Source organism: Fulvia fulva, chromosome 8 (genome assembly GCF_020509005.1).
Source record: "Fulvia fulva chromosome 8, complete sequence".
Lineage (NCBI taxonomy): Eukaryota > Fungi > Ascomycota > Dothideomycetes > Mycosphaerellales > Mycosphaerellaceae > Fulvia > Fulvia fulva.
The window spans coordinates 1,162,183-1,185,420 of record NC_063019.1 but is presented as its reverse complement, the minus strand read 5'-3'; the positions used below and the strand labels follow the sequence as shown (position 1 = coordinate 1,185,420).

The 23,238-nt window shown below is 53.0% G+C and overlaps 15 protein-coding genes across 15 annotated transcripts; 8 read left to right on the top strand and 7 right to left on the bottom strand.

Annotated features, from left to right (window-relative positions):
- Nucleotides 1-148: 148 nt before the first annotated feature.
- Nucleotides 149-1,441, bottom strand: CLAFUR5_11003 (Iron transport multicopper oxidase FET3; the record flags this gene model as incomplete). The annotated part of the gene is made up of 3 exons (XM_047910151.1): nt 149-654; nt 717-1,144; nt 1,203-1,441. 3 exons carry the CDS (start codon nt 1,439-1,441, stop codon nt 149-151), a joined length of 1,173 nt encoding a protein of 390 aa, XP_047765245.1.
- A 1,031-nt stretch (nt 1,442-2,472) lies between these two features.
- CLAFUR5_11002 (uncharacterized protein) lies at nt 2,473-2,982 on the top strand (the record flags this gene model as incomplete). The annotated part of the gene is made up of 1 exon (XM_047910150.1): nt 2,473-2,982. One exon carries the CDS (start codon nt 2,473-2,475, stop codon nt 2,980-2,982), a length of 510 nt encoding a protein of 169 aa, XP_047765244.1.
- Nucleotides 2,983-3,024: 42 nt separating this feature from the next.
- CLAFUR5_11001 (Extracellular metalloprotease) lies at nt 3,025-3,538 on the top strand (the record flags this gene model as incomplete). Its single annotated transcript, XM_047910149.1, has 3 exons — nt 3,025-3,035; nt 3,091-3,176; nt 3,258-3,538. The coding sequence occupies 3 exons, from the start codon at nt 3,025-3,027 to the stop codon at nt 3,536-3,538; spliced, it is 378 nt and encodes a 125-aa protein (XP_047765243.1).
- A 100-nt stretch (nt 3,539-3,638) lies between these two features.
- Nucleotides 3,639-4,961, bottom strand: CLAFUR5_11000 (Putative epoxide hydrolase; the record flags this gene model as incomplete). The annotated part of the gene is made up of 3 exons (XM_047910148.1): nt 3,639-3,785; nt 3,844-4,777; nt 4,834-4,961. 3 exons carry the CDS (start codon nt 4,959-4,961, stop codon nt 3,639-3,641), a joined length of 1,209 nt encoding a protein of 402 aa, XP_047765242.1.
- Nucleotides 4,962-6,131: 1,170 nt separating this feature from the next.
- On the top strand, nt 6,132-7,238 carry CLAFUR5_10999 (uncharacterized protein; the record flags this gene model as incomplete). Its single annotated transcript, XM_047910147.1, has 1 exon — nt 6,132-7,238. One exon carries the CDS (start codon nt 6,132-6,134, stop codon nt 7,236-7,238), a length of 1,107 nt encoding a protein of 368 aa, XP_047765011.1.
- Nucleotides 7,239-7,318: 80 nt separating this feature from the next.
- On the top strand, nt 7,319-7,790 carry CLAFUR5_10998 (uncharacterized protein; the record flags this gene model as incomplete). Its single annotated transcript, XM_047910146.1, has 3 exons — nt 7,319-7,376; nt 7,480-7,553; nt 7,677-7,790. 3 exons carry the CDS (start codon nt 7,319-7,321, stop codon nt 7,788-7,790), a joined length of 246 nt encoding a protein of 81 aa, XP_047765012.1.
- A 148-nt stretch (nt 7,791-7,938) lies between these two features.
- CLAFUR5_10997 (uncharacterized protein) lies at nt 7,939-9,165 on the top strand (the record flags this gene model as incomplete). The annotated part of the gene is made up of 4 exons (XM_047910145.1): nt 7,939-8,048; nt 8,121-8,476; nt 8,529-8,995; nt 9,055-9,165. The coding sequence occupies 4 exons, from the start codon at nt 7,939-7,941 to the stop codon at nt 9,163-9,165; spliced, it is 1,044 nt and encodes a 347-aa protein (XP_047765009.1).
- Nucleotides 9,166-11,692: 2,527 nt separating this feature from the next.
- Nucleotides 11,693-12,622, top strand: CLAFUR5_10996 (NADP-dependent 3-hydroxy acid dehydrogenase; the record flags this gene model as incomplete). Its single annotated transcript, XM_047910144.1, has 1 exon — nt 11,693-12,622. One exon carries the CDS (start codon nt 11,693-11,695, stop codon nt 12,620-12,622), a length of 930 nt encoding a protein of 309 aa, XP_047765010.1.
- A 333-nt stretch (nt 12,623-12,955) lies between these two features.
- Nucleotides 12,956-13,894, bottom strand: CLAFUR5_10995 (uncharacterized protein; the record flags this gene model as incomplete). Its single annotated transcript, XM_047910143.1, has 1 exon — nt 12,956-13,894. One exon carries the CDS (start codon nt 13,892-13,894, stop codon nt 12,956-12,958), a length of 939 nt encoding a protein of 312 aa, XP_047765007.1.
- Nucleotides 13,895-15,257: 1,363 nt separating this feature from the next.
- CLAFUR5_10994 (AP-3 complex subunit beta-1) lies at nt 15,258-17,765 on the bottom strand (the record flags this gene model as incomplete). Its single annotated transcript, XM_047910142.1, has 3 exons — nt 15,258-17,456; nt 17,519-17,658; nt 17,726-17,765. The coding sequence occupies 3 exons, from the start codon at nt 17,763-17,765 to the stop codon at nt 15,258-15,260; spliced, it is 2,379 nt and encodes a 792-aa protein (XP_047765008.1).
- Nucleotides 17,766-18,109: 344 nt separating this feature from the next.
- Nucleotides 18,110-18,841, top strand: CLAFUR5_10993 (uncharacterized protein; the record flags this gene model as incomplete). The annotated part of the gene is made up of 1 exon (XM_047910141.1): nt 18,110-18,841. The coding sequence occupies one exon, from the start codon at nt 18,110-18,112 to the stop codon at nt 18,839-18,841; it is 732 nt and encodes a 243-aa protein (XP_047765005.1).
- A 1,062-nt stretch (nt 18,842-19,903) lies between these two features.
- CLAFUR5_10992 (uncharacterized protein) lies at nt 19,904-20,572 on the top strand (the record flags this gene model as incomplete). The annotated part of the gene is made up of 1 exon (XM_047910140.1): nt 19,904-20,572. One exon carries the CDS (start codon nt 19,904-19,906, stop codon nt 20,570-20,572), a length of 669 nt encoding a protein of 222 aa, XP_047765006.1.
- A 216-nt stretch (nt 20,573-20,788) lies between these two features.
- Nucleotides 20,789-21,229, bottom strand: CLAFUR5_10991 (uncharacterized protein; the record flags this gene model as incomplete). The annotated part of the gene is made up of 1 exon (XM_047910139.1): nt 20,789-21,229. The coding sequence occupies one exon, from the start codon at nt 21,227-21,229 to the stop codon at nt 20,789-20,791; it is 441 nt and encodes a 146-aa protein (XP_047765003.1).
- A 140-nt stretch (nt 21,230-21,369) lies between these two features.
- Nucleotides 21,370-21,962, bottom strand: CLAFUR5_10990 (uncharacterized protein; the record flags this gene model as incomplete). Its single annotated transcript, XM_047910138.1, has 2 exons — nt 21,370-21,699; nt 21,756-21,962. The coding sequence occupies 2 exons, from the start codon at nt 21,960-21,962 to the stop codon at nt 21,370-21,372; spliced, it is 537 nt and encodes a 178-aa protein (XP_047765004.1).
- Nucleotides 21,963-22,580: 618 nt separating this feature from the next.
- Nucleotides 22,581-23,164, bottom strand: CLAFUR5_10989 (uncharacterized protein; the record flags this gene model as incomplete). Its single annotated transcript, XM_047910137.1, has 2 exons — nt 22,581-22,904; nt 22,961-23,164. 2 exons carry the CDS (start codon nt 23,162-23,164, stop codon nt 22,581-22,583), a joined length of 528 nt encoding a protein of 175 aa, XP_047765481.1.
- Nucleotides 23,165-23,238: the final 74 nt, after the last annotated feature.

Sequence of the window (23,238 nt, the reverse complement as noted above, 5' to 3'; positions counted from 1 at the left end):
GTGGAATAGGCAAATTGGAACGCCTTCAGTGGCAACAGCCACGAACCAGAGCCGCATGCCTTCGGTACCCTGCATGTGTTCGTGACTTCGTCAAACCTGCCTGTGCTTGGCCTTCACGTCTATGGAATGTTTCCAAGTCCCGGGATGATTACCAGCCATGCACAGCATAGCCACGGCGTGGTACATCGAAGGTGTCCTTCTTCACCGCACTGGCAAGCACATACTGCCCGCCGGGCGGAGTTGCGTCTTCGTATGGGTTGTAAGACCCCCAGTTGAGATTCGAAGAGTAGGTCGACAGTACCCAGAAGTCGTGGCCGTGCAAGTGAAACGGGTGCCAGTCCTCGTCCAGATTGTTCAGCACGATGTCAACACAGAGTGGAGATGCGGAGTTGTACTTGATTTGTGACACGAAAAGTGTCTTCTCCCATTGTGATCTGGGCAGGTCGACTAATGGCAGTGACGGTCTTGCCCATGTTGAGTGGTTGATGAATCCTCGCGGTTCGTTGTCAAGGTGGGCCAATTTTTGCGTCAAGGTGTACAGGACAATTGTGTGGTCGGCCTGTGCAGGCAGTGAGCTAGCTTGGTTATGGGCAGGTTCGACGTTTTGAATATCGAAGGTCTCATATACCGCACTTTCATGCCTGGAATTTGGTTCTGGACTCCCAAAACATTTCACCAAGAAATTGTGACACAGCGTGAGAGCCATGTTCTCGTACTTAAACGGGTGTCGTCCAAAGCGACGATCAAACTCCGTAGCTGGTCTGCCTCATCTTGCTGGTGTTGGACCAGAAGATCCATGCGCTCGCCGGGATGCAGCACACCAACACTTTTCGAGGCAGCCGCCGAGATCGGACGACCTGCGTCCACTCTGAGTGGTGTCAGCAGACTCCCTACTAGACTCATACTGACGCCAGCATAAACGCCGACATTGACAATGCGAAGTACGTTGCGCTTGGAGACATCCAGATTGAGACTGCTCGCGATGTGCTTGCTGTCGATACAGTCTACAGGGCGGGCAGGCACTGCATCAGCGCATGCATAGGAACCAAAGCCATTCACGAGAACGGAGTCTGGAACACTTTCAAGGCCAAACGCGCCAGGGTGCATGGAATAATGCAGAGCGTCTTCTGCCGAACGGTGGTACCTGAATCCTCCTTTAGCTTGGTCTTGCTTTGTGGAAGAAGATCACCTCGCAGACTTACCAGTCACCAAGTAGAAGTAGATGTTCGGCATCCAGGACTTGACCAACGTCCTGCCGGGAAGGCTCATGAACAACAAAGCCACCGTACAGCCCATCAGCTCGCTGAGCACCATCGTGCGCATGCCACCAGAAAGTGCCCTGCTCGTCAGCACCAATAGTGAAATCGTACGTGAAATCGTGACCGGGCTCTATGGGAGCTTGAGTGATGCCCGCTGCTCCATCCATTCTGTTGTACGCCATCTGACTCCAGTGCGTTGTGAACGTGCACTATGATCCGATGTCCGGATCGCGCTTCAATCGTTGGGCCAGGGAAGGCATCATTGACCATATATACGCGCTTCAAGACACCATCTGGTCGTCGAAGAGCCGAGGTGACGCGCCAGTTGTACTCACGCGTCGTGGCATTGCGGAAGACGTGCTCTTCAGGATGGAGCCGGGAATTGCTATCTCCTGGCGTGTGTCCAGACCTGCCTCCAGTCCAAGATGAGGGATTCCATGCTGCTCGACTCAGACCAAGACCTGAACTGGGGAGTGTTGTGATGAAGATGGTCGTAGCAAGAGCGAAGAGCATTGTTTCCGTCCGGATGCCGGCTTTCTGCCGCGGCTTCTCCCAGCCTGTCCCAGGCCATCTCGTTTCCCAGCCTCCGTGGATGACTTCTCCTCCTCACCTCCGACGACATCTCATCGAACCCATCAAAGCCCTTGCTGTGGTCAACGCCTTATGCTTGGACTTGTCGACGGATACCTCGATGCCGTGCAAGGTCGATGCGGGCCTCACTTCATCCAAAGAGATTGTGCTTATGACCACGCGTCAGGAAGGCACCTTCTGCAGATGCGGCCAACGACGGCGACGATAAGCACTGCGCCAGAAAGCCGCGAACAGCTCTGCTCTTGCGCAGAAGGGACTGGCTTTCAAACCTTACCAGCCAAGAGATGGCGGCTGGCTGTAGCAGAAGATTGTTGATGCTGTTACTCGATCCCCTACCTACAAAAGCACCGCTTTGATCATCTCGTATGACGAGACGGGTGGCTGGGGCGATCACGTCGTTCCATACCATAGCCCGAATGGTACACAAGGCGAATGGGTGCAGGGTCCCTACGGCGCTGCTGGCTACACCTGCACCGGGCCAGGATTCCGTCTGCCGTTCTACATCATCTCGCCATGGACACGTCGAGGCAATGTCTATGTCGAGAATGCAGACCATAGCTCGCAGATCTTGTTCCTTGAAAAATGGGCCGCCGCCAAGAACAAGAAGTTTACATCGGCGCCGATGAACACGTGGCGTCGAGAGAACATGGCGGACCTGACGAAGGCCTTCGACTTTGCACACCCAGACTACAGCATCCCCTCGATGCCCAATGCTTCCTACCCTTCTACTGACAGCAAAGGGAACTGGAATGGGTACAGCGTTTGCGAGCAGAAGTACAAGACGACCAGACCTCCACCACCAGATGGATTGCAGAAGGAGTCTGATGCGCTCAAGACCGAGCAGGGCTTCAAGAAGATGCGAGGTAATCCAACCGAAGGTCGCTACCTAACTTTCGAGATGAACGGATTCGCTCTTGCCAACAGTGGCGACCATCTCAAAGCGATAAAGGCATCGACTTCCTACAATGACAAGGCGCAGCGATTCGTTCTCCACCAGTCCGGCGCACAATTCTCCATCAGCAGTGCAGTCGACAATAGCACCATCAGCGGCACGGATCTGAAGAAGGCAGGTGGATCAGCAGCAACTTACACGATCACGGACATGGGCAACGGCAGCGGCTATACCATCTGATCAAGCGGGCAGTACCTCACCATCAGCAAGAACGGCGCTGTCATGACCAGCAAGTCCGCCCGAGAAGAAGAGGCTTGAAGCATATCCATCGACTGACCCGCATCGCAGCTACTTCCCAGAATCAGCACCCACCGCCGAGCAAAAGATCCTCGATGGCTGCGCGAACTTGGCTGGTAGCATGCTAGGAGGCGTACGTAAAACCCCCCTCCTCATCCTCAGTCCCTCTCACCATCCCCTCTAACACCCACCCCAGTAAACCGCCAACTACAACCTAGGCTACACAGCCGTGCACGAAATCGGCCACTGGCTCGACCTCTTCCACACCTTCCAAGGCAACTCCTGCAGCGGCCCCGGCGATTTCATTCCCGACACGCCACGCCAGTTGAATGCCACTGGTGGGTGTCCAGCGAAATCTGATACGTGCCCAAACCAGCCTGGGAATGATCCTATCCATAACTTCATGGACTATTCAACGGATATTTGTATGACGGAATTACCGCGATTTCAGTCGGTTAGGATGTTGTGGATGTATGCTAAGATGAGGTTTGGGAGGTAGAAGGGAAGGGGGAGGTGAAGGGAGGTGAAGTGAAAGGGTAGGGATGTGGGGGTTTGGGAGTAGCTTCTGCCGAATCTGAACATACTGAGGAATGAAGGCTCTAGTAACCATCTTTGCCTGGAACAACGCCATGAGCTCCACCGCCCTTGCCGAACATTTCGCATAAACCCTCTGCAATGTCTGTCGGACGCTCCCAGCCTGCAAAGTGTCCGCCTTTCTCGTATATCTTCTGGAAGGCGATGGGACCCTGTGATGCCGCACCAAGTCAGAAACGTCAACGTCCCTCAATCGGCAGGAAAACTCACCATAGTATGTCTCCAGCTCACAGGGTTGTTAGCAATCTCAACGGGGAAATCCGCAATACCGAGTGGCGTATCGATATATCCCTGGATGATTGGAACCGTGATTTCGACAGGATCGTGCAGTGCCTCGTAGTACAGGTATGAGGCGGCATCGGGTCCTGCACGGGAGAAAATGTACAGTGAGACCCAGAGGCAGACTTCATCCTCAGTCCAGGGATAATCATCCGTCCACGCAACCAACTTGTCCCAAGTCCAAGCCAGCATCCCCACTGGACTGTCCCTCAGAGCAAAGTTCAGAGTCGCCGGACGAGTAGACTGGATCGCGATGTAGCCACGCCCGTCACCCATGCCAAAGGGAAACCAGTTGTCACCAGCTGCCATCTGCTTCTTCTCGCGCTCACTGTACTCCGGCTCCGGCTTGGTGCCGTTTGTAAACTCTTCCGGCTTCGCGGCCCACGGCCAGTTGATGTGGCATGCTTTCACATTTTGAGGATACAGATATGCACACGCGCGAGTGATCAACATGCCCCAATCGCCACCTTGAGTGACATACTGATCATAGCCAAGCGCGAGCATCACCTTATGACAGGCTTCAGCGGCGCGGGCTACATTGAACCCTTTCTTGAGAGCTGGGCCCGAGAAGCCGTAGTTGGGTAGGGAGGGTGCCACGACATGGAAGGCAGGCTTGCCATCTCCACCCTTGAGGAGCGGAAGAATCTTCGTAACCTCCAGAAACGATCCTGGCCAGCCGTGCACGAAGAGGAGCGGGATCGCGTTGGGGTTTGAAGACTTTTGGTGCACGAAGTGCATGTCTACGGGACCGTGCTTGTCGACGTTTACCTGTACCTCGTAGTTGGGCAGTTCGTTGATCTTCTTCTCGTGGGCGCGCCAGTCAAATTTCGTCTTCCAGTATTCGACAAAGCGCTTGATGTCGGGTCTGTCGAGTCGTTAGCGGGCTATCTGAATCATCTGTCAGTCGTCGTGCCTGCATACAGTGGCGAGCCATAACCCCAGCCGGCATCTTCGATTTCAGAGGGGAAGTCAGTGTCTTGCAGCCTCCGCATCAGGCGGTCGATCTTCGCCTGTGGGACATTGATGGTGTATTCTTTGATCTCAGACATGATTGCGGTGGTGATGGTAGTGGTTCAGGGAGGCGATATGCTCCCCAGAAGACTGCGCTGCCATCGTGACCATATGTAGCGCCATGGCCCCGGCTATCATGTCGGAGCGGAGAAGCTGTCAGGAGCTAGTGATGATGAAGCTCGCAACGACTTTTGTCAAGCGGGAACAAAGCTGCTTGGCGGCACGTGTGTGTCCTCTAATCTTACTTCTACTTCTCTCACGCGTCCTTGCTGAAACGCGCCCACGCCCGTGGACTCCTGCAAGGCTGCCAGCATCGGTCTACACTCCGTCTCATAAGTCTTGCACAAAATCTGGTCCGCCAGAAGCTCTGAAGGATATGTTGGCACATTATTGGCGCCCAAAGCAACTCCGAGCCAGCACATGGCAGTCTCGATGTTCGACAGAACTCCTCGGCATTTCGAGCTACTGGAGGCACACACGTCGACTGTTCGTTCAAGTCCATGGTTGTGGCCACAGCTTTTGATCAGGGTAAGGGTAGGGTAAGGGTAGGGTAGGTCCTAGTACCCGGCATTGCCGACCTCACCTCTTCAGCAATGTCGCTCGTGAAGGATCTTCAAAGCCAACTGCGAGTCTCGAATTTCGAGTGATCGCCTTTGTTGGACGCACGCCAGAGTCTTGCTAACAATTTGCCATTCAATGTGTTGCTCTCTTGAGAAACACCCCAGCAACCCGGTCGAAGCCATTCCCGTTGGCCAACACACCGCTCGGATGTATCCGGCTTATGGTCGCCTGAACGACAACATTGCACTGTTCACTCTTCGTGGCTTGTCTTGCGACATTCACTGATGATACAGTGTTCATGATCTTGCTGACAACACATAACTCACGTGAGTGCATCAGGCATGATGGAGTCCACGGAAGATTCTTCGCACAAGGGCTTTCTATGCCTACCTATGGCACAAGTCATTGTCTCGGCCAAGGGCGATCACATTCTCATACCACACAAAGCTTTCTTACAAGAGCCTTTGACATCGAAACGACAAAGCCAACACAAAAGGCGACGGTCCTCACGACGTTCTTCCACTTTCGAGTCTTCAGACCAGATACTCAGACGTTCAAGCTTGCGACATACATCACAGCAAGACTGCAGCCGGTGCAATAGCAAATTGTCTTTTGTTGAAGCTACCACGAATCAACCGACCGTCAATATGCCCCCGAGTCCGCCACAGACACCGACCCCGAGTTCAGTCTACTCCAGAAGTGTCATGGACACACCTTCCGCCCCGAGGAGGAGACATGGCCGGATTGTTCCAGCCTTCCGCACTCCACGATGTGGTGAAGACTTTGCGAGGTATCCGCGCCGGTCACGGATAGCCAACGTACATGATCTACCAGGGAGACACGAAGGCGAGCGAATCGCCTTCAAGCACATCGATGCAGGCGACAATCCGGTGTACAAGCCCAGCGTTGTTAGCGCCGCAAGAAAAAACTCTGCGGTATCGCCCAAGAAGATCATCGAGAAGCCATTCTCAGAAGTGACAATCAACGCGGTGGCAGCGAGTTTCATCGATGCGCACATTGCTATGCCTTGTGTCACTAACACACTTTGCCATCGGCTGACCTGCGGTCACACAGTATGTACTGCCACGCCTGAAGTCTGCGCAAAAAACTGCACGGGACCCCACGACTCCGGCCAGCCCAGGAATCGCGAGACGCTGTTTGAGTGTATGCAGTGTATCACGGATCACATCCAAGACATGCAGTACGGACGCCTCACTATGTTCGCATTAGAGCTGGCAGATCTCGCCAAGAAAAGGAACGAGCCCAGCGATTGGATACACAAGAAGATCGACCTCGTACAGGCAGGATGGAGAGACAACGATCTCCAAGAGATGAATGATCTGCGCGAGAAAGGGCAAGGTAGACACTGCCAAGCCCTATGGATCGAGCCCGAGATGCAGGACCTGGTCGATACTTCCAATAAGGCTAGTCGAATGCCTTCCAGAACAGCTCTCGAACAGTACGCCTCGCCGACCTGGCTACAAAGGCCGACACCAGAGCCCTCAACGCCGAGAAGCCGGATGTCTTTGGATGTTTCTGCACGGAATTCAGTAAGCTCCATAGCGACAACAGACTCCGGAGTACCCTCGTTACGCCAATCGGTCACAGAGATCTTCGCGAGACGCGATAAGAAGGAGACTGTAGCCACGCAGCAGAATCCAGCAGTCTATGGGCAGGCTCTGACAACTGCAGCCACAACTCTATTCATCCAGGATGATCCAGAAGCGGAAGACGTGACGATGGAGTTTGAGTGAGTATCAGACACGACGATTCTCGTATGTTGTGGCATCGTATAGAAGAGGCAACGATGAGGAGAGTCTGAGACACAATCACAATGCTACACATCGGCCGCAGAGTGGGCGAGTATTGGTTCGCGAAGCTGGATGATGACAGTAAGTAGCTGACACAATTGCTTATGAGACATGACAATTGTATAGAAACGATAGAATACCATCATGTTGCCAGATACCTCTCAGTGAATCAGTCCCTTGACAGACCAGTTTGCGAGCATGTCTCGCATTTTGGCGCACTACCTCTCAAACGCAAGACAGTACGACCGGACGTGCACCGTATGTCGAGCTGTTAACAGGACGTGACATTTGCTTATCACCTCAATCACTGACCGGAAAATGCGAAGCGCAGCATATCGCAGAGCGCCTAGGGCTGACAGCCCATCATTGACTCGGCAGTAGAATTCCGCGGAACAACAGCTTGAATATCCGATTACGCGAAAATCCAGCACATTACAAAACGATGTTTCGTATCTATCACGTCTTGAAGCACAAATCGCACTGGTCGTCGCATAAGTCCAACGCCTTTCCTATTTTTCGGTATAACCGTGGAGCATCGCGGCCGCACCACTTTGCTTACTGAATCCAGTCTATTGAACATAAAAGCGCAAGAGATCTGCAGGCCGAATAGAGAAGGCATTCAATTCGATATCACGAGTTCAAGATGGCTACAGAAACCTGGAACCCAGACTCTACAGAGTTCCCGACTATCCATAACCTCCCTGCCATTGAGGGTGCTCCCAAGTTCGCTGCATGGTTCTGGGGCAAAGACGAGTAAGCAAGATCTCATACAGAAGCCAATCTCCCTGGTTTCCAGACAGCAACGCTGACATTCATCCCCTCCAGCCACATCGGCCGCCTCAACCTCCTAACCCCAACTCGTGTCAAGGCCGCCGCAGCAGAGATCAAGACCGGCGAGCTAGCTCGAACTGATTTGCCCCTCAACGTTCCGGAGGTTCCATCCTTTGGGCGGCAAAGTTTCAAGCACGAGATCAAACCTCTGAGGAAGGATCTCGCGTACGATGATGTCTACTCTCTGAACACCCAGAGTGGAACCCAATGGGATGGATTCAGACATGTAGCGCATCAGGAGAAAGGGGTGTTCTACAATGGCGTTACGGGTGCTGATATTGATGGGGAGAGTCCGAATGATAGGGATAGTATTCATTATTGGAGTTTGCATGGGTTTGCGGGTAGGGGCGGTGAGTAGAATCTTCATCTCAAGGCGAACTTGCAGGACTGACGATGTTACAGTATTGCTGGACTACCGCACCTGGGCCACAGCCCAAGGAATCAAATACGACTCCGCAACCAAACACGAAATCTCCTACTCTGCTCTCGCCGCCACCGGCAAATCCCAAGGCATCGACATCCGCCCCGCCTCTCAAGGTGGCGACATCCAGATCGGCGATATCCTCTTCATCCGCTCCGGGTTTACAGAAGATTACTACGCCCGCTCCTCTTCCCACAACACCGCAATCGCCAAACGCGTCTTCGCCCCCGAAGGCCCCGACGATAAAATTCAGGCCTGGGCGGGTGCGAAGCAGGAAGACGAAGTGAGGGACTGGTTGCATGATTGTTATTTCGCGGCTGTTGCGGGCGATAGTCCGACGTTCGAGGCGTTCCCGCCGCCGGCCCATGGGAGTGGGTGGGAGGGGTTGCATGAGAGGATCTTGGCTTGCTGGGGAATGCCGCTTGGGGAGATGCTGGATTTGGAGAAGGTATGTGTTCGATGAGGAGTTGGGTTGTTGTGGGTGAATGCTGACGAGTGATGGTGTAGGTTGCAGAGCTGGCGAAGAAGAACAAGAAGTGGACTTTCTTCTTCACGAGTGCGACGGCGAATGTGGTGGGTGGTGTTGCCAGTCACGTCAATGGAACGGCGATCTTCTGAGAGTCTTGGGTCAAGGTGTCCTATATGGCAGGTATCGATCTAGTTTTCGAATGTTGATACATAACGATGCGCTGTATTTCATGATTGAATATTGAAGCCCATACCACGATAAGTCTGCCTTCATCACTTCTCCGCCTACTCTTCATCACAGATCAAGCATCCATCGTATTCAGAGAGCGTTCTATCTCCATAAAACTCTTCTCTCATCCCATCGGTCTTGACCGTACCTTAAGCAACCCTGCGCCTCTCAGTCAGCGCACACCCCAGATTGCACAGAGCCTGATTCCATAATTGTCTTTTCAACATTGACCTTGTGAATGCAAGTATCTCTCAAGGAGAAAAGCTTTTGCGGCCGAGCAGTTGAGCTAGTGGCTGCATACAAATCATAGAGTTTCAGTGTCACTGTTCTGTGGCAGGAAGATGTTCAATCTATGAGCGGCTAGAGGTTCCTCTGGGGTCCAAACAGTAGGAACTGGTAGCTGGTATGGTCGGCGAAGGCCGCTCACTGACACATCAAAATGTATGTCCACTATCATATGGGTATGGAAGACGTATGAAAGGGCAAAAAGAAAGATGTCAAGCTACGCTTGATGGTACTGAGGTCGTACCAGGAATCGAACCTCTGTATAGGGCATCAGTGAAAGCTTCTAACGAAAGGGAAGAGGAAGACGAACGGGTTCCCGGAAATTCATGACTGGGCGTCAGAATCCGATGTGATCTAAGGCGACGTTAGGCAACTGTCAAGGCACTAAAGGTGCTGATGCTACTTACAACCGCTACACTATACAACCGATTCTGAATGCTGTAGGATGAGTAAGCGATTTTTTAATTTGAATATGAAGCTGCGTTACTAATTATCGAGACTAAGCTCACTGGGTTCGCGGAATGCTGACTGAGTGTGATGACTAAACAGGAGGGAGAATGGCGTGGTAATGTCTTAGCGGATGGTACCGGGCATGTCTAGCACAGACGATGCCTTCTGCCCTTTGGTACTCACCCCGCTACGATATCCGTTGCTTTGTTAGCAATTGATGGAAGCTGCGGTACATGGGTGACTTGCAGCTCCTTCCGTAGAATCTTTCTGCGAGAATTGGCCGGATATTATGGTGGAGAGATCCCCACGCTCCACACTGACCAAACCGCCCAAAACAACTGGTGGGATTATGTTCATTTCTGAAGGTGTTGTTCTATCTATCTATTCACATCCCTCTCACTTGGATACAATCAGGCTTGCGTCTCTCTGCGTTGCCACGCTTTCGAATGATATAGGCCTTGCCTTCAGGGCCCCATCCAAAGTGGACCTCATCACTCCATCTCACATGCCTCCAGTCTTCCGGTCTTGGATAAGTCATAAGCATGCGAAGAGCCCATCGCGCCCTTGAGCGTGCCAGTGAGGTGGATATCCATTCCTTGCTCTCAGCAATGTAGGTTGAATAGCCTCTGTTCCTCATATTCCTTCGCAGTGTCTCAGCTGAGCAAGAATCAATGTCAGCTCTCCAGAGCAGATTGCCCCATGACACATGATGGCCTTCATAGTGGTAGTTCTCAAGCAGCCGTTCACACCGGTCCAAGTCCTCCTTGGATAAGAGCTGATCTGGTCCGGAAGGTGGAGGTTCTGGAAGGTGACATGGCTGTCTTGAGCCTGCAGTGTCCAGAGCATTGCGCACCTGATGCCTTGTGGGTGCGAAGAGCGGTTTAAAGGTCTTAACAAGGTCTCTTTGCGAGCACTTGATGCCCTTAAGTCTGCAGTAGTGATAGGCTCCTACTATCTGATTCTTTTGAGGTGTTGAAAGGTGTTTGGTCATCTTGCAGTAGCTTCTCCAATCCAAGAAACAGGTGAAAAGTTTGCGACGGTAGCATGCGACAACAACACCACATATAGCCAATCCAAGCACGACATTTTGTTCAGTGATGTATCCAGGTACGTAAATAAATTTGCTGGTTGCAATGGGCCTGATATTGGATAAGGAAAACACGATTGAAGATGTGGTGTTGTTTTTTGGTGGAGGTGGGCGCTTTGGTCCGTATGACGCGTGATCCCCTTCTAGTCTCAGCCAATCAGAACCACCTCGCTTCGTCGCCCAATAGAAACAAGTCCAAGCTTTCAAAGCGTGCGTGCAGCTTCGTGCCCGCTTGCGGTATAGCGTGGAAGCTGAGGCCACGTAGGCTGAGTACCTGAGCTTAATCCCCTTCCAATTCCGAACTCTGGAGTGAATGTTCAGAGTCTTGGCACTCGCCTGAGGCACTACTTTCACATCTCAACACAGATCTCCGTAAGAAACATCGCATCACCATACTCTGGAGTATGCATCGCAAAGGACTAAGACGAGGGTTGCTGTGCAAGTCGGTACACAAGAGAATCTTCCGCGTATCAATTGCACCATATCCCCAGCCGGCAGTCCGTCATCGGTAAACCCCACCTACAGCTCCTCGATCTCCAGGCATTGGACATTCCTTCAGCATTATCTTTAACCCGAAGTAAGAAGCCTTCTCTCAATCCAGTCATTCCTTGTACATAACCAGGCACATGAGTTTCCTCAAATCCGGACACCTCTTCCGTACCTTCAACGCATCCATTGCACAGCTCCGCCGTCCGACAACCACAACCACCTTACTACAACACAGCATCCAAGCCCTCAGAATGACCTCCTCCATGGGCAAACGCCTCGAAGGCAAGACCATAGTCGTCACTGGCGCCTCCAGCGGCATCGGCAAGAGCACCGCTCTCGAATTCGCCCGCACCTCCCCCAATAACCTCAAAATCATCCTCACAGCCCGCCGCATCGACGCATTGAAACAACTCGCGGAAGACATCACGAAGGAAGTAGGCAGCGGCGTTAAAGTCCTCCCCGTCCAACTCGACGTCAGCAAAGCCGATCAAGTCCGCTCCTTCATCCAGAACCTCCCACAAGAGTTCCAGCAGATCGACGTTCTAGTAAACAATGCGGGCCTCGTCAAGGGCGTGGATAAGGCGGGCGATATCAAGGAGGAGGATATCAGCGTGATGATGGACACGAATGTGAACGGTCTCATTAACATGACCAACACCGTCCTCAACCAATACAAAACCCGCAACAACGGCGAAGGCGCCGGCGACATCATCAACATCGGCTCCATCGCCGGCCGACAAGGATACCCAGGAGGCAGCATCTACTGCGCAACAAAAGCTGCCGTCCGAACCTTCACAGAAGCCATCCGTGCCGAACTCATCTCCACAAGAATTAGAATAATCGAAATCGACCCAGGACAGGTCGAGACGGAGTTTAGCGTTGTGAGATTTTATGGCGACAAGGCGAAGGCGGATAAAGTGTATGAGGGTGTGACGCCGTTGACGCCGGGGGATATTGCGGAGACGGTGGTGTGGAGCGCGGGCAGGCCGGAGAATGTGGTGATTGCGGATATGTTGGTGTTTCCGAATCATCAGGCGAGTGCGACGCAGATGCATAGGAGATCGTAAGCATAATACTGAGTGGTGGGGGGAAGATGTGGCTGAGGATTTTGTGTATAGGGTGGTGAGAAGTAAGTTATAGAGTATGGCCTTCGATGGCAGATTGTGATATGAACTTATCCTACGATATACAACTTCGACCGACCCGAACAATAGCATAGTAGCCTTGCTCCAGAGGCCAGCGTGCAAATGCGATTCATGGAAGGCGATCAAAATGTGCACACATATCATCATCAGGGTATCATCAATCAAGATCTCATTATACATATTACAGCTGTTGACGGCTCTATGCTACACATCCCTCTCAACCAAATCTGAACATTTCCAACCCAAACGACCCGCTTAAAGCACATACGCAACAACACCAGCAACAAGCGCGGCAAGACCGCTAAGCGTCTCAACGACACTTGCAGAGCCCTGGTACGGCGTAATCGATCCCGATGGGTTGACAGCACCAGTACCCGTTGGACGCACGGTCGTGCTGTTACTGCCGCCGTAGACCGGAGGAGACACGCCGGTAGCAGTAGCAGTAGCAGCAGGCGAGCCACCAGTGACGAGTGTAAGTTGGCCGCCGATCTCAGTGCAGACTTGGCCCGCTGGGTACTGATGCGCTGGGTTGCAGGCGTATCCAGTACCGGTAGCAGTCGAGGCACTGGTAGTGGTTGGGGGAAGGAGCGTGAGGCCTCCGTTGGTCGAGACGCATTGGCGGCCTTCTGGGTATTGGTGTGCTGGGTTGCAGGCGTAGGTCGTCGCCGATGAAGAAGCAGCAGAGCCAGTCGACGAAACGGTATTCGCGCGGTAAGACTCCGTTGGAAGGAAGCCAGAGCAAAGCCCCGTATCGGTGTTACAGGTGTTGTAAGCACACTGCGAATCCTCCTTACAGCTCCCATTAAAATTCCCACACCTCCGGATAATCCCCGCATTACTACCCCAGCAATCCGCACCGTTCGCGCACTGCTTCTTGTCAGAGCACGTAGCTCCGAGCGGGAGGGAACCCTCTGCAGCGGTGATTGGGGGTTGGCCGGAAGGTTGCGAGCCGGGGGTTCCAGTGATGATGGTGGCGGAGGAGGTTTTGGTGGGTGCGGGTAGGTTGGCGGTGGCGGTTGCGCAGTAGTCGCGGATGCGGGCTGCGTCTTCGCCGGAGCAGGTGGTGAGGTCGCAGGAGCATTTCACTTCTGCGTAGCCGTCGGCGATGCATTGTTTGTAGGTGGCTTGGCAGTCGTCTGAGTCGGCGACGACGGCGGTGATGGCCGCGGCCATGGCGAGGAGGGTGTAACGCATGGTGATGGTGGTGGTCTTCTTGTTCTGGGCTGTAGTGTGGTGTCTTGTCTTGTCTTGGATTTGGTCTGCTCAGCGAAAGTGTCTGTACTGTATCAATCTCAAGTCGTGCTGAGAGCGAAAATGTGATGAACAAGTGTTTGTGAAGTGTGATGAGAGAGATGCAAGGGGGGTGCCCAGCGTGACCGCCTTTTTGATTGTCTCAGTCTCAGTGATGTGCTGTTGAGTTTTGCAGCCTTTGCTCGTAAAAGCTTTGGTCTGGGTTCTTAAGTCAAGCTGGTCCTGGCTACGGCGCTCGTGTCCAGTGTCGCGCATACCAAGATAGCAAGGTTCCTGACTACGAACGCGGAGCGACAGATTGATGCTGTCCCTTCGAAAACTCACTATCAATTAGTTGCCGTTAGTACCGTACCTGCTACACCTGTTCAGTCGATAGCGGACCTAAATTTTGAGTCCGTGGCACGCCCTACTCGTCAATTGATTGGCTACATAGGCCTACAAGCGCCGGCTTGGTGAATACCAGGGAAGGACACTGCCGATGACTAGAGCTGCTGGCCACCAATCCACTACAGCCATATCCACTGGCCATGCTTACAGCCAAGGTGGCTGTAGATTCCATCCACCACGGCCACCACCTAAGGATTGCCAAGCAACCTCGAGATCTGCACCGTGATCTGGGTAACTCCCATCAAGCGTTAATAAATTTGGGCGATTAGTCAGTGAGCCACTGTAGCCAGCTACTAGCCGTGGATCGAAACGTCGTTGGCCTTATGGCTATTGCTTAGTCCACCATGGCCGCGCAGCACTAGACTCAACCACCGTCAGAACTGCAAAGGGATCCAAGACTTCGAATACGGATGTTTCTAGTAGACGCCGGACTAGACGTCGAAGATGTCTCCATATTTGGATCTGTGTTTCATACCGGCCTGCACTTGCGGCGGTGGCTTTGCCACATCATGGAAGTCGCCGGTCGGTGAGAGACTCTTTCGGCAACCGCACCGTCGTCCTCACGCCGGTGACGCCGTCGTGTGCACCGCCGCAACAGAGTGCTGGAACGGCGGCAAAGATCGTGGAGTTTCATGGATGGCCTGACATCAGTCTGGAACACATCAAGCTTTCCCTCTTGCGGCAAGTTTGCGCCATGTTCTAATTTCGGAACCTCGCATGTGACGTCGTCCAATAGCCGCCGCTTGCCCGAGGCGCCGCTTTCTCGTGAAGTTCTTCCGTTGCATCGGGAACCATGGCCGACGAGTTTGTTGACATGACAGTTCAGAGCAAAGGTTGATGGAGCAGTACAGGCTCGAGGATATCGAAGGTCTTGACTTTGTATCTGTATCTTGTCATACCACATCTGCCACAGCTTCCGCTATTCATCCTCACTGTCTTCCTCCTCGCTAGCCGTCTCCTCTTCCCCACTACTCGTATCTTCCTCCTCACTCTCCGTCTCCTCGTCCTCCCCACGACTCTCATCCTCCTCCTCCTCATCCAACCACGCATCCAAACTTTTCTCCCCCCCTGCCCCACTCCTAGCCCCTTCCTCCTCCAACGCCCGATCCAACATCGCCCCCGCCGCAACAACCCTCCCCCTCTCCTTCTCGGGCACATACTCCCTCTCCATGCCTCCATCATCCCTCAGCTTCGGATCCGGTTCACTCCCATCCTCAACCCACTCCGGCACATCCTCATAGCCTCGCAACCGTCCCTCACCAATCACGAGAGATGCTGAGCCAAGGGTGAACGTTTTACGCGCTTCGCTGGGGGAAGGCACTTGCGGAACAGGTTTTGGGGCGAGGAGGAGGAGGGAGGCAAGGTCTGTGGATGATTGGACGGAGAGGAGGGAGCGGAAGAGGCGAGCGCGGTCGCGGAGATCGTAGGAGGGGGTGTAGCGGGCTAGCAGCATGGTGTGGGAGTAGAGGAGTTCGATGATGTGTTTCTCTTCGATGTCCTGGGGCGTTTCATTGTTGCCGAAAGTGTTCTCGTTGAAGCCGCCTTCTTCTTCTGTGGGCGTTAAGACGGTGCTGGAGGGGCGTTCTGTCGGTGATGAGGTGGAATTGAGGCTGTCAATGGCTTTTTGCTTGGCGTTCTTTGCGTTGAGGTGGTGGAGGTAGACTTTGGCGCCGAGGAGGATGATTTGGGCTCGGACTTCGTCGCTTTCGTCGGGATAGCCTTTTACTAGAATGCGGAGCACATCGGTGGCGATGCTGTTCTCTGGATCCTGGCCGGCGAATTCGCCGACGAGCCACACGATGCTTGCTCGTGCAGTAGGTGATGTGAGTGAGTCCAGGTTCTTGGCCAGTCTGATCACGGTCTTCCTGTGGTCGTCGGGTGATCGTTGGATTAGATGTCGAATAACTTCCATGGCTTCGCCGACGAGATTCTGATCTGTGCTGCGTATCTGCTTGAGCAACAGACTTAGACACCTTCTTGATGTTGCATCGCTTGACGATTGAGCACATCGTCCAATGGCACGTACGCTCTCCCGAACGAGCTGCGAATCATGACCCTTGGAGAAATGGTCAAGCTCTGCCAAGATGAGCTCTTGGATCTCCTTGCCAGTGTATGGGAAGATGAGCGTCAGGATCTCGAGCTTCAACGTCCAGATGTGTGGTCCCTCAGTCGATCTGATCAAGAAGTGGCGGAAGTACGGCGTGAAGTGCTGCGGACTAGTCAGGCAGACTTGCACGATGTTGTACAATGCCACCTGTTGGATGTCGCTGGGCGAGCGTAAGAGAGCTATGAGCGGGCCAATCGCTTGGTGCAAGTAGTTGGTGGGTGAGAGATAAAGATAGACCCGAGCCACCGAGATGATGACTGCAGAGTTGCGACTTGACAGCAATAGTTGGATCGTCTTCAGCAGTAGCTCAAGATCTGGATCTGCGGCATCAACTTCCTCAAAGTCGTCTTCGTTCTCTTCTTTCTCGTCCAGATCCTCGTAAAAGTCCTTGGCTCGTTGTTCCTGGTTCGCAGCGCGCTTCACCTTTTGAGTGCGACGCGGAAAGCACTTTCGTGAGTAGGTTGTCAGGAGTTTGAGAGTCGCCAGCTGTCCCCATTCGTCCATGTCTACGATCATCTTGACCAACCTGCGGTATACTGGATGTATCAAGTCCAGTCTGTCTGGGCATACCTCCATAAATGCCTGTACAGCTGCTCCAGCCACGTAGTATTGCTTATCTGCCAGTAGTGCTCCCAAGTACTCTTCCACTTGCGGCTGTGTGTTCGAGTCCAGCTGTATGCACTTCACACAGGCCAATGCGGCGGCTTTACGCACCAGAGGTGACAGATCGCTCACGCCTTTCTTGATGGCCAAGCTGATGATCTGTGATATCATGGGTATTCTGATGCCCGACATTGTCTTCAATGCCATTGCCCTTATTCGCGGGTTCGTGTCGGAGAGGGACTTCTGGATCGTGTTGATGGCAAGCAGTGCAGTGTCTGGGTCGGCTTCGGCATGATGGATGAGATAATTGTACACCAACGGCCGTGTGGAAGGATATGGATTTGACAGCGTCTTCAGCACGGCCGGGAAGAAAGTCAAGGTGGGTTGTGGAGGGTTGGCATACTGCATCTATCAAGCCAATCAATATCTACAGTACATAGCAGCAGTTCTGATGAATGTGCATGACATACTGCGACCACCCTCCTCAGCCCATCTAGCACGTCTCTTTCCTGCCGGCTGTCCAGCATCTTCTTGATCTGTGCAGCCGGCAGCGCACGATTCGACTTGCGTGGTCCTGCATCGCGAGCAGCTTCGAGGGTTAGATCGCGTGCTGCGGTGATAGAGGTCAGTTCCCATCGTATGCTCTCCATGTTGTTGTCGCGGGTGTAGCTGCTCACCTGTCTCCAGCAGCCCGCTGATCCTCGATATGGACTCCATCGGGTCACCGCATCGACGTCGCACTGGCAAGAGATGTGGTGGTAGCACCTGCTTGCACAGTTGCACTGCTGACATAGAGCTAGTGGGGCGTCAACGGCGTACCATATCGGCAAAAATGTCAGCGACCGGGATTCGCGCCAAGAGCTTTGGCACGACGCGAAATCTTCTTCGTCGACTTCTCTTCTTCCTTTGCTCAACACAACATGCTCCTCAACATTGCGCGGCCTGCTCTACAGCTGCATAGCATTTGGAGCAAGCACTGCGAACCTGCCTTGACGCACTCACAGCCTTGATGCGCCTGTGTTCATGTTCACCTTGACACAAAGCAGCCAAATGCTGCAACTATGGCAGCGCAAGGTCCAGTCGTCTTCGAAACGAAGAGCATACAGGACTTCATCCGCTATGTGCTAGCCCATCATAAGCCACCGTCGACTCTGGTGGTTTGCTCATCCAAGGAGCCATTCCTTCACGCGCTTCAGCTGGAGGCGAGATCTGTTCCTTCACCTACTGACAACCGTAACAACGACACTACGGTGGACGAGGCCACTCTCGCAAAACATTTGCTCCACACGCCTACTTTGCGCTTACTGTCTACAGCACGCACGCTGAAGTTGGCGTTCTGCCAGGACATCACTCACTTACGTGCTTATCTAGCGACCTACAGCAACTCGATCACAAATCGTCACATGGAAATCGACACAGCTCTCAGACAGCCCGATGTACGACCAGTACTGGCTATTCTCAGCCCCGTCCAGCTGCACAGATCTACCTCAACCTTTTCGGCCCAAGGTTTGAATTGCACTTTCTCGGTGGCGGTCGAGGCAGCTCATCAAACAGGGAGCAGACTCGTTATGGCAGAGATTGCGTATCAAAGCACCAACACCGAGGATGAAGCTGATCTTCGCACGCCACCATCAAACATCACACCGCACCCATGGGACGAAGAAGTCTCGATACTGAACGTCACTACGAAACGCCTCGGCGAACTCTCTTCAGGTCGAATTGTCAAGATCAAAGCGATCGCATCGCGGTGGTGCGACTTCCAAGAATTGCCGACTCTCGAGGGCATGATCTGAATGGTGCCAATATCGCGAATACATGAAGGTACGCTCACACTCCATTCCCTGATCCCCGCTTAGATGAAGAAATATTCTTGGATGAAAAATACAACACCTCCGATGGCGCAAAACCATGTGGATATTTCCAGTTGCCTTCCTTCTGATTACACGCATTCGATCCACCGCTTCGTTCCTTCTCTGGTACAAAGCTCTCGCTGACAATCAAGCACACAGACCACACAGGACGCGGCTGAACAACATCAAAAGACAAAATGCCCGGAATCGGTGAGTAAACTCGCATGCCCCAGTCCCACATCATCTGATGAAACATTTGTTATTCACAGACCTGTTCTGAATCGCAATGTGGAACACATACAAAATCTCAAACACCCTGACTCCTTCGAGAATCACCCTACGAGTGAAGCTGTCTCTCGCAACACCTTGTACTGACGAGATGCACAGACTCGAACATGTCTTTGCCATGAAGCACGACGACAACCATTGGTCTCACCCAAAATCGAATGGGCTGCCTTAGTACATGTAAATCACATTCAGAATCACATCAAATGTATCTTCAGCACAAGCATACTACCTTCGTTCACCACCTCTGCCTCTTCACACCTATAGTCCCGTAGAATCTGGTCAAAAGTTTCCGCCATGAGCAAACGCAAATCAAGCGAGTCCCACAACCCCTATCGAGCCAGCAAGTTGACTAGCAGACAGCACGTCGACAGCCACAACCATTTCCACATCGGCGTAGGCGCCCTTCTGGAGACTACTGTTCAGCAGCATACCACGGTCAGCCGCCACCAAGATCGCATACTAGCTGCAGCCAAAAGGACGCCCCGATTTCTATTACGAACCTGGTATGGTCAATCAGGTGGCTCCAAAACAGGGCAGTACAATTCGACCACTGCCATAATCCCTCGCGCCTTCGCGGAGGGCCGGCAACCTCACCTTCTCTTTGACATGAAGCAGTCCGAGTTCTTCAACATCGCTGCCCGCCACGTTGGCCGCAGAGATGTTGACACCGTGTTTTCGTCGTGGTCGCAATCCCTTTTCGTGGTACTTTGATTAGCTATGCATCACGCATCAGACGGCGCAACGGACATCCACATCAGCATCATCGATACGAAATACTTGGCACCGGAAAATGCTCTCATGAGTACGATGACTGCTGACAGGATATGTGACTACATATTTCCTTTCAGGGACGAGTTCTTCGCCTTCGGCACAATTAGCGGACCAGCTCATCATGCCATACCTTGCGCGGCTATCAAGGACAGGCTTCCTACTTTCCTCCTGGAGAATGAAGAGGACGACATCATCTACCCTGTCTGTGCAGGCTGGGAGGAATGCATCGAAGACGCTGGAGCGATTGCAAAGCTACTTCCACCCCGGGTTCAAGCTGCGTTCGCGGCTCACTTGCTCGTTATGCACGACGAAAAGCATCCCGCTGGCTGCGAGCGCAGGAATGAAGAGATCGTGGCGTTTCTATCCACCTTTGACGATGGAATCATGACCTCTTTGGCCGTGGACGATACAATCATGCAGCCTGGGTTTGCGGCTACACACGGCTACAATGAGGCCGATCGCGCTGCTGCCTTGCTGCGCGGTCTTGTATACAACCAGCTCGGACAAGAGAGTGTCGAAGCACTGAGGCGGACAGCAAAGGCTCCTGATGAAACCCCATTCGAGCGAGAGCAGCGGTGGCATCGAGAAGAGTGTAAGGACGAGGACTCGGGATAGATGTAAGTACATGCACAGCTGGCTGTGCCGTCTTATCGATCGTTGTCACTGTGTCCCCCTCTCTTTTTACGATCACATTGGTCGCCCGAGCGCCTCGACCCTCTGCGCGTAATGTCGTAGCATTTCGACTCGAGTCGACAATACATGTTTCGCCGCTGTATCCACATCCATTATCCTCGATACTGTGCCCGCATAAGCAGACGCCTGGCCTCTTCCTCAGAACCACCCAACTTGATGCAGACTTGCTGCCAGCGTCCTCGTCCACGAGTGGTCACCTCCAGCTTCACCTTCTCTCTGATCTGCCGGGCTATTTCGGATCCGTAGGTGGTACAGATGTTCAGCACGAGTCTCGAGGGGACAGAGCTTGTAGCACAATCTCACCGTGAAGATGGTGGTGCTGTAGTAGTGTGCTGCAAACTTGCTGCGCAAAGTGCGGTTGATCTGTAGCGACAGAGGGGGCCTGTGATCGTGTGCGATCTCCGCACGACCTGTCAGTGGGTTTGTGGCAGAGAGCGTGAAGTCGAGGATAATGTCTTGGAGTTCTTGCGGCAGCGATGCGATGCGGCTATCAAGTGTAGCCATAGTCGAGGTGGTGTTGATGGTCTTGTCCATGACCGTGCGACTGATTTGGAAGAAGAGATACTGTGTCATGCGCATTGGGGAAGGTTTTGATGTTGCACACTCGAGCGAAAACAGGTACGGCCCGCTGGGGCATGTGACACCCAAAAGCTGAGTGAATGTGCTTTTGCTCAAGTGCCCACTACACCACGCCGTCAAAGCCCCTCACCACGTCGCAATCATACTGCCTTGTCCCATGGATGGTAGATCATTGCCTGCGCTTCCTGCTCACTACTCGAAAGAGGAATCCGAACCTCTCCAACAGCCCCCGCAGACACTCTTGTCACTTTGGTGTAGCATACGACGAACTTCTCTGCCACTTCCCCAGGGTACCTGAGACGGCGACCGTACTCCGACCACAATTGGAGGAGACCTCGGATCCTGGTTTCAGCCACAAAGTTGTGACGCACAACACCATTATGGAACTCGATGCCCTGAATCATGGCCCGATGCTCTGGCTGGAGATGCTCTAGCCAGTAGATGCACACGAAGCCGAGGACTTCTGCTGCCTAGGTTCTGTTAGATCATGATAGATAGAGCATCGAGTGTCTCGAAGAGAATGTACCTTGAAAGTGCGACCGCCATAGTAGCGGGTCGCAAACTTGGTCCACAGGGCACGGCTGATTTGTAGTGAGACCGGGGGCTTCTGCCAGAGCGTGATAGTCACGATGCCTGATGATGGCACATCAAGAAGGCTGTCCAGTGTAAACTCGAGAATAATGTCTTGTAGTTCTTGCGGTAGCGCCGCGATGCGGTCGTCGAGAGTGGCCATGTTGGTGTGTTGCAAGAGATGTCTGTTATTGTGCGAGGCTCCGAAGACGAGATTGGAACAGAAGAGAGATTGATCCGTCACTTGATCCACTTTGGTGCACGTGTGATGTAAACAGATCAGTGCGTGTCTGACGTAGTCACAAGATTTGCCTGAAATTCACTAATGAGGCTGTAGAACTTGACTTGATTATGGCAGTGGATGCAAGGGAGTGATAAACAACGTTTAGGCACACTTTGAGACCCTCGAGTAGCACCTTTCGCACTACAGCGTCTGTCAGCGCCAGAACGCTACGCTGACACCCGCGGTGATGGTGATGGTGATGGTGATGGTGGAAGCTTTGAAAGGGGTAAATAAGTGTCGATCGTGAAGTGCAGGACAAGCAGAGCGACCACAAGTCTACGCCAAGTGGAGCAAAATGCAGCACGAACCTGTTTGGCGCATGTGATGCAAGAATTCGAAGTGAATATCCTGAGGCTCGGCTAGTAGTCCATCTTCAACTAAGCTCAGCACAGAGATTGTACTGTCCCGAATTCAGCGCTACGACACTACCAACCTTTAGAAATCCATATGCGTGATGATGGCCCTTCGGCTAGGCATAAAGGAGGCCAGCCGTTGCTCTCAGTCGCTAATACTCCGCGGCAGAAGGTCCAGCAGCTCCCCTAGTTCGTTATCGCTTGCGTTCAGCGACAACAGCTTTTCGACCCTTTGTCCATCGCCCGTAAGCAGAACATATGTGAGTATGACCTTCTTCCTGATGTCTTGATAACTGATACCGGTAGCTCGGCAGCGGTGGTGCCAAGCAATTCCTGCGTTGTCGAAGCGAAAGTACAGACCATATTGCTCCTGGCAGTATCGGACGTCTTCTTGGAGTCGTGTAACCATGGCTCTGGTGTCATTAGCAAGTGATGCGAGCCATATGCAGCAGATGCTGCGACCAGAGATCTGAAAGCTGATCAGTCTCTCGATGCGGATGAGGGTTGCCTGAAGCGGAATCGTACCTTGAATGTAGTGGTGGAATAGTAGTGGCTCGAGAATGTAGCACGTGTAGCACGGTCGATCTGCAGCGCAAGTGGAGGCCTATAGCCATGTGTGATCCTGACTTCTGGCGAAGATGGTGCATCATCGGCGGCGAGCGTGAATTCGAGTATCATGTCTTGCAGCTCCTGTGGAAGAGCAGCGATGCGGAGGTCGAGTCGATCCATATCCGTTATTGTGATGCTGGTGTTGTCGTGTGTGCAGAACGCTCTGTTGTGTCGCGAGTAAAGTGTTCAAGTGC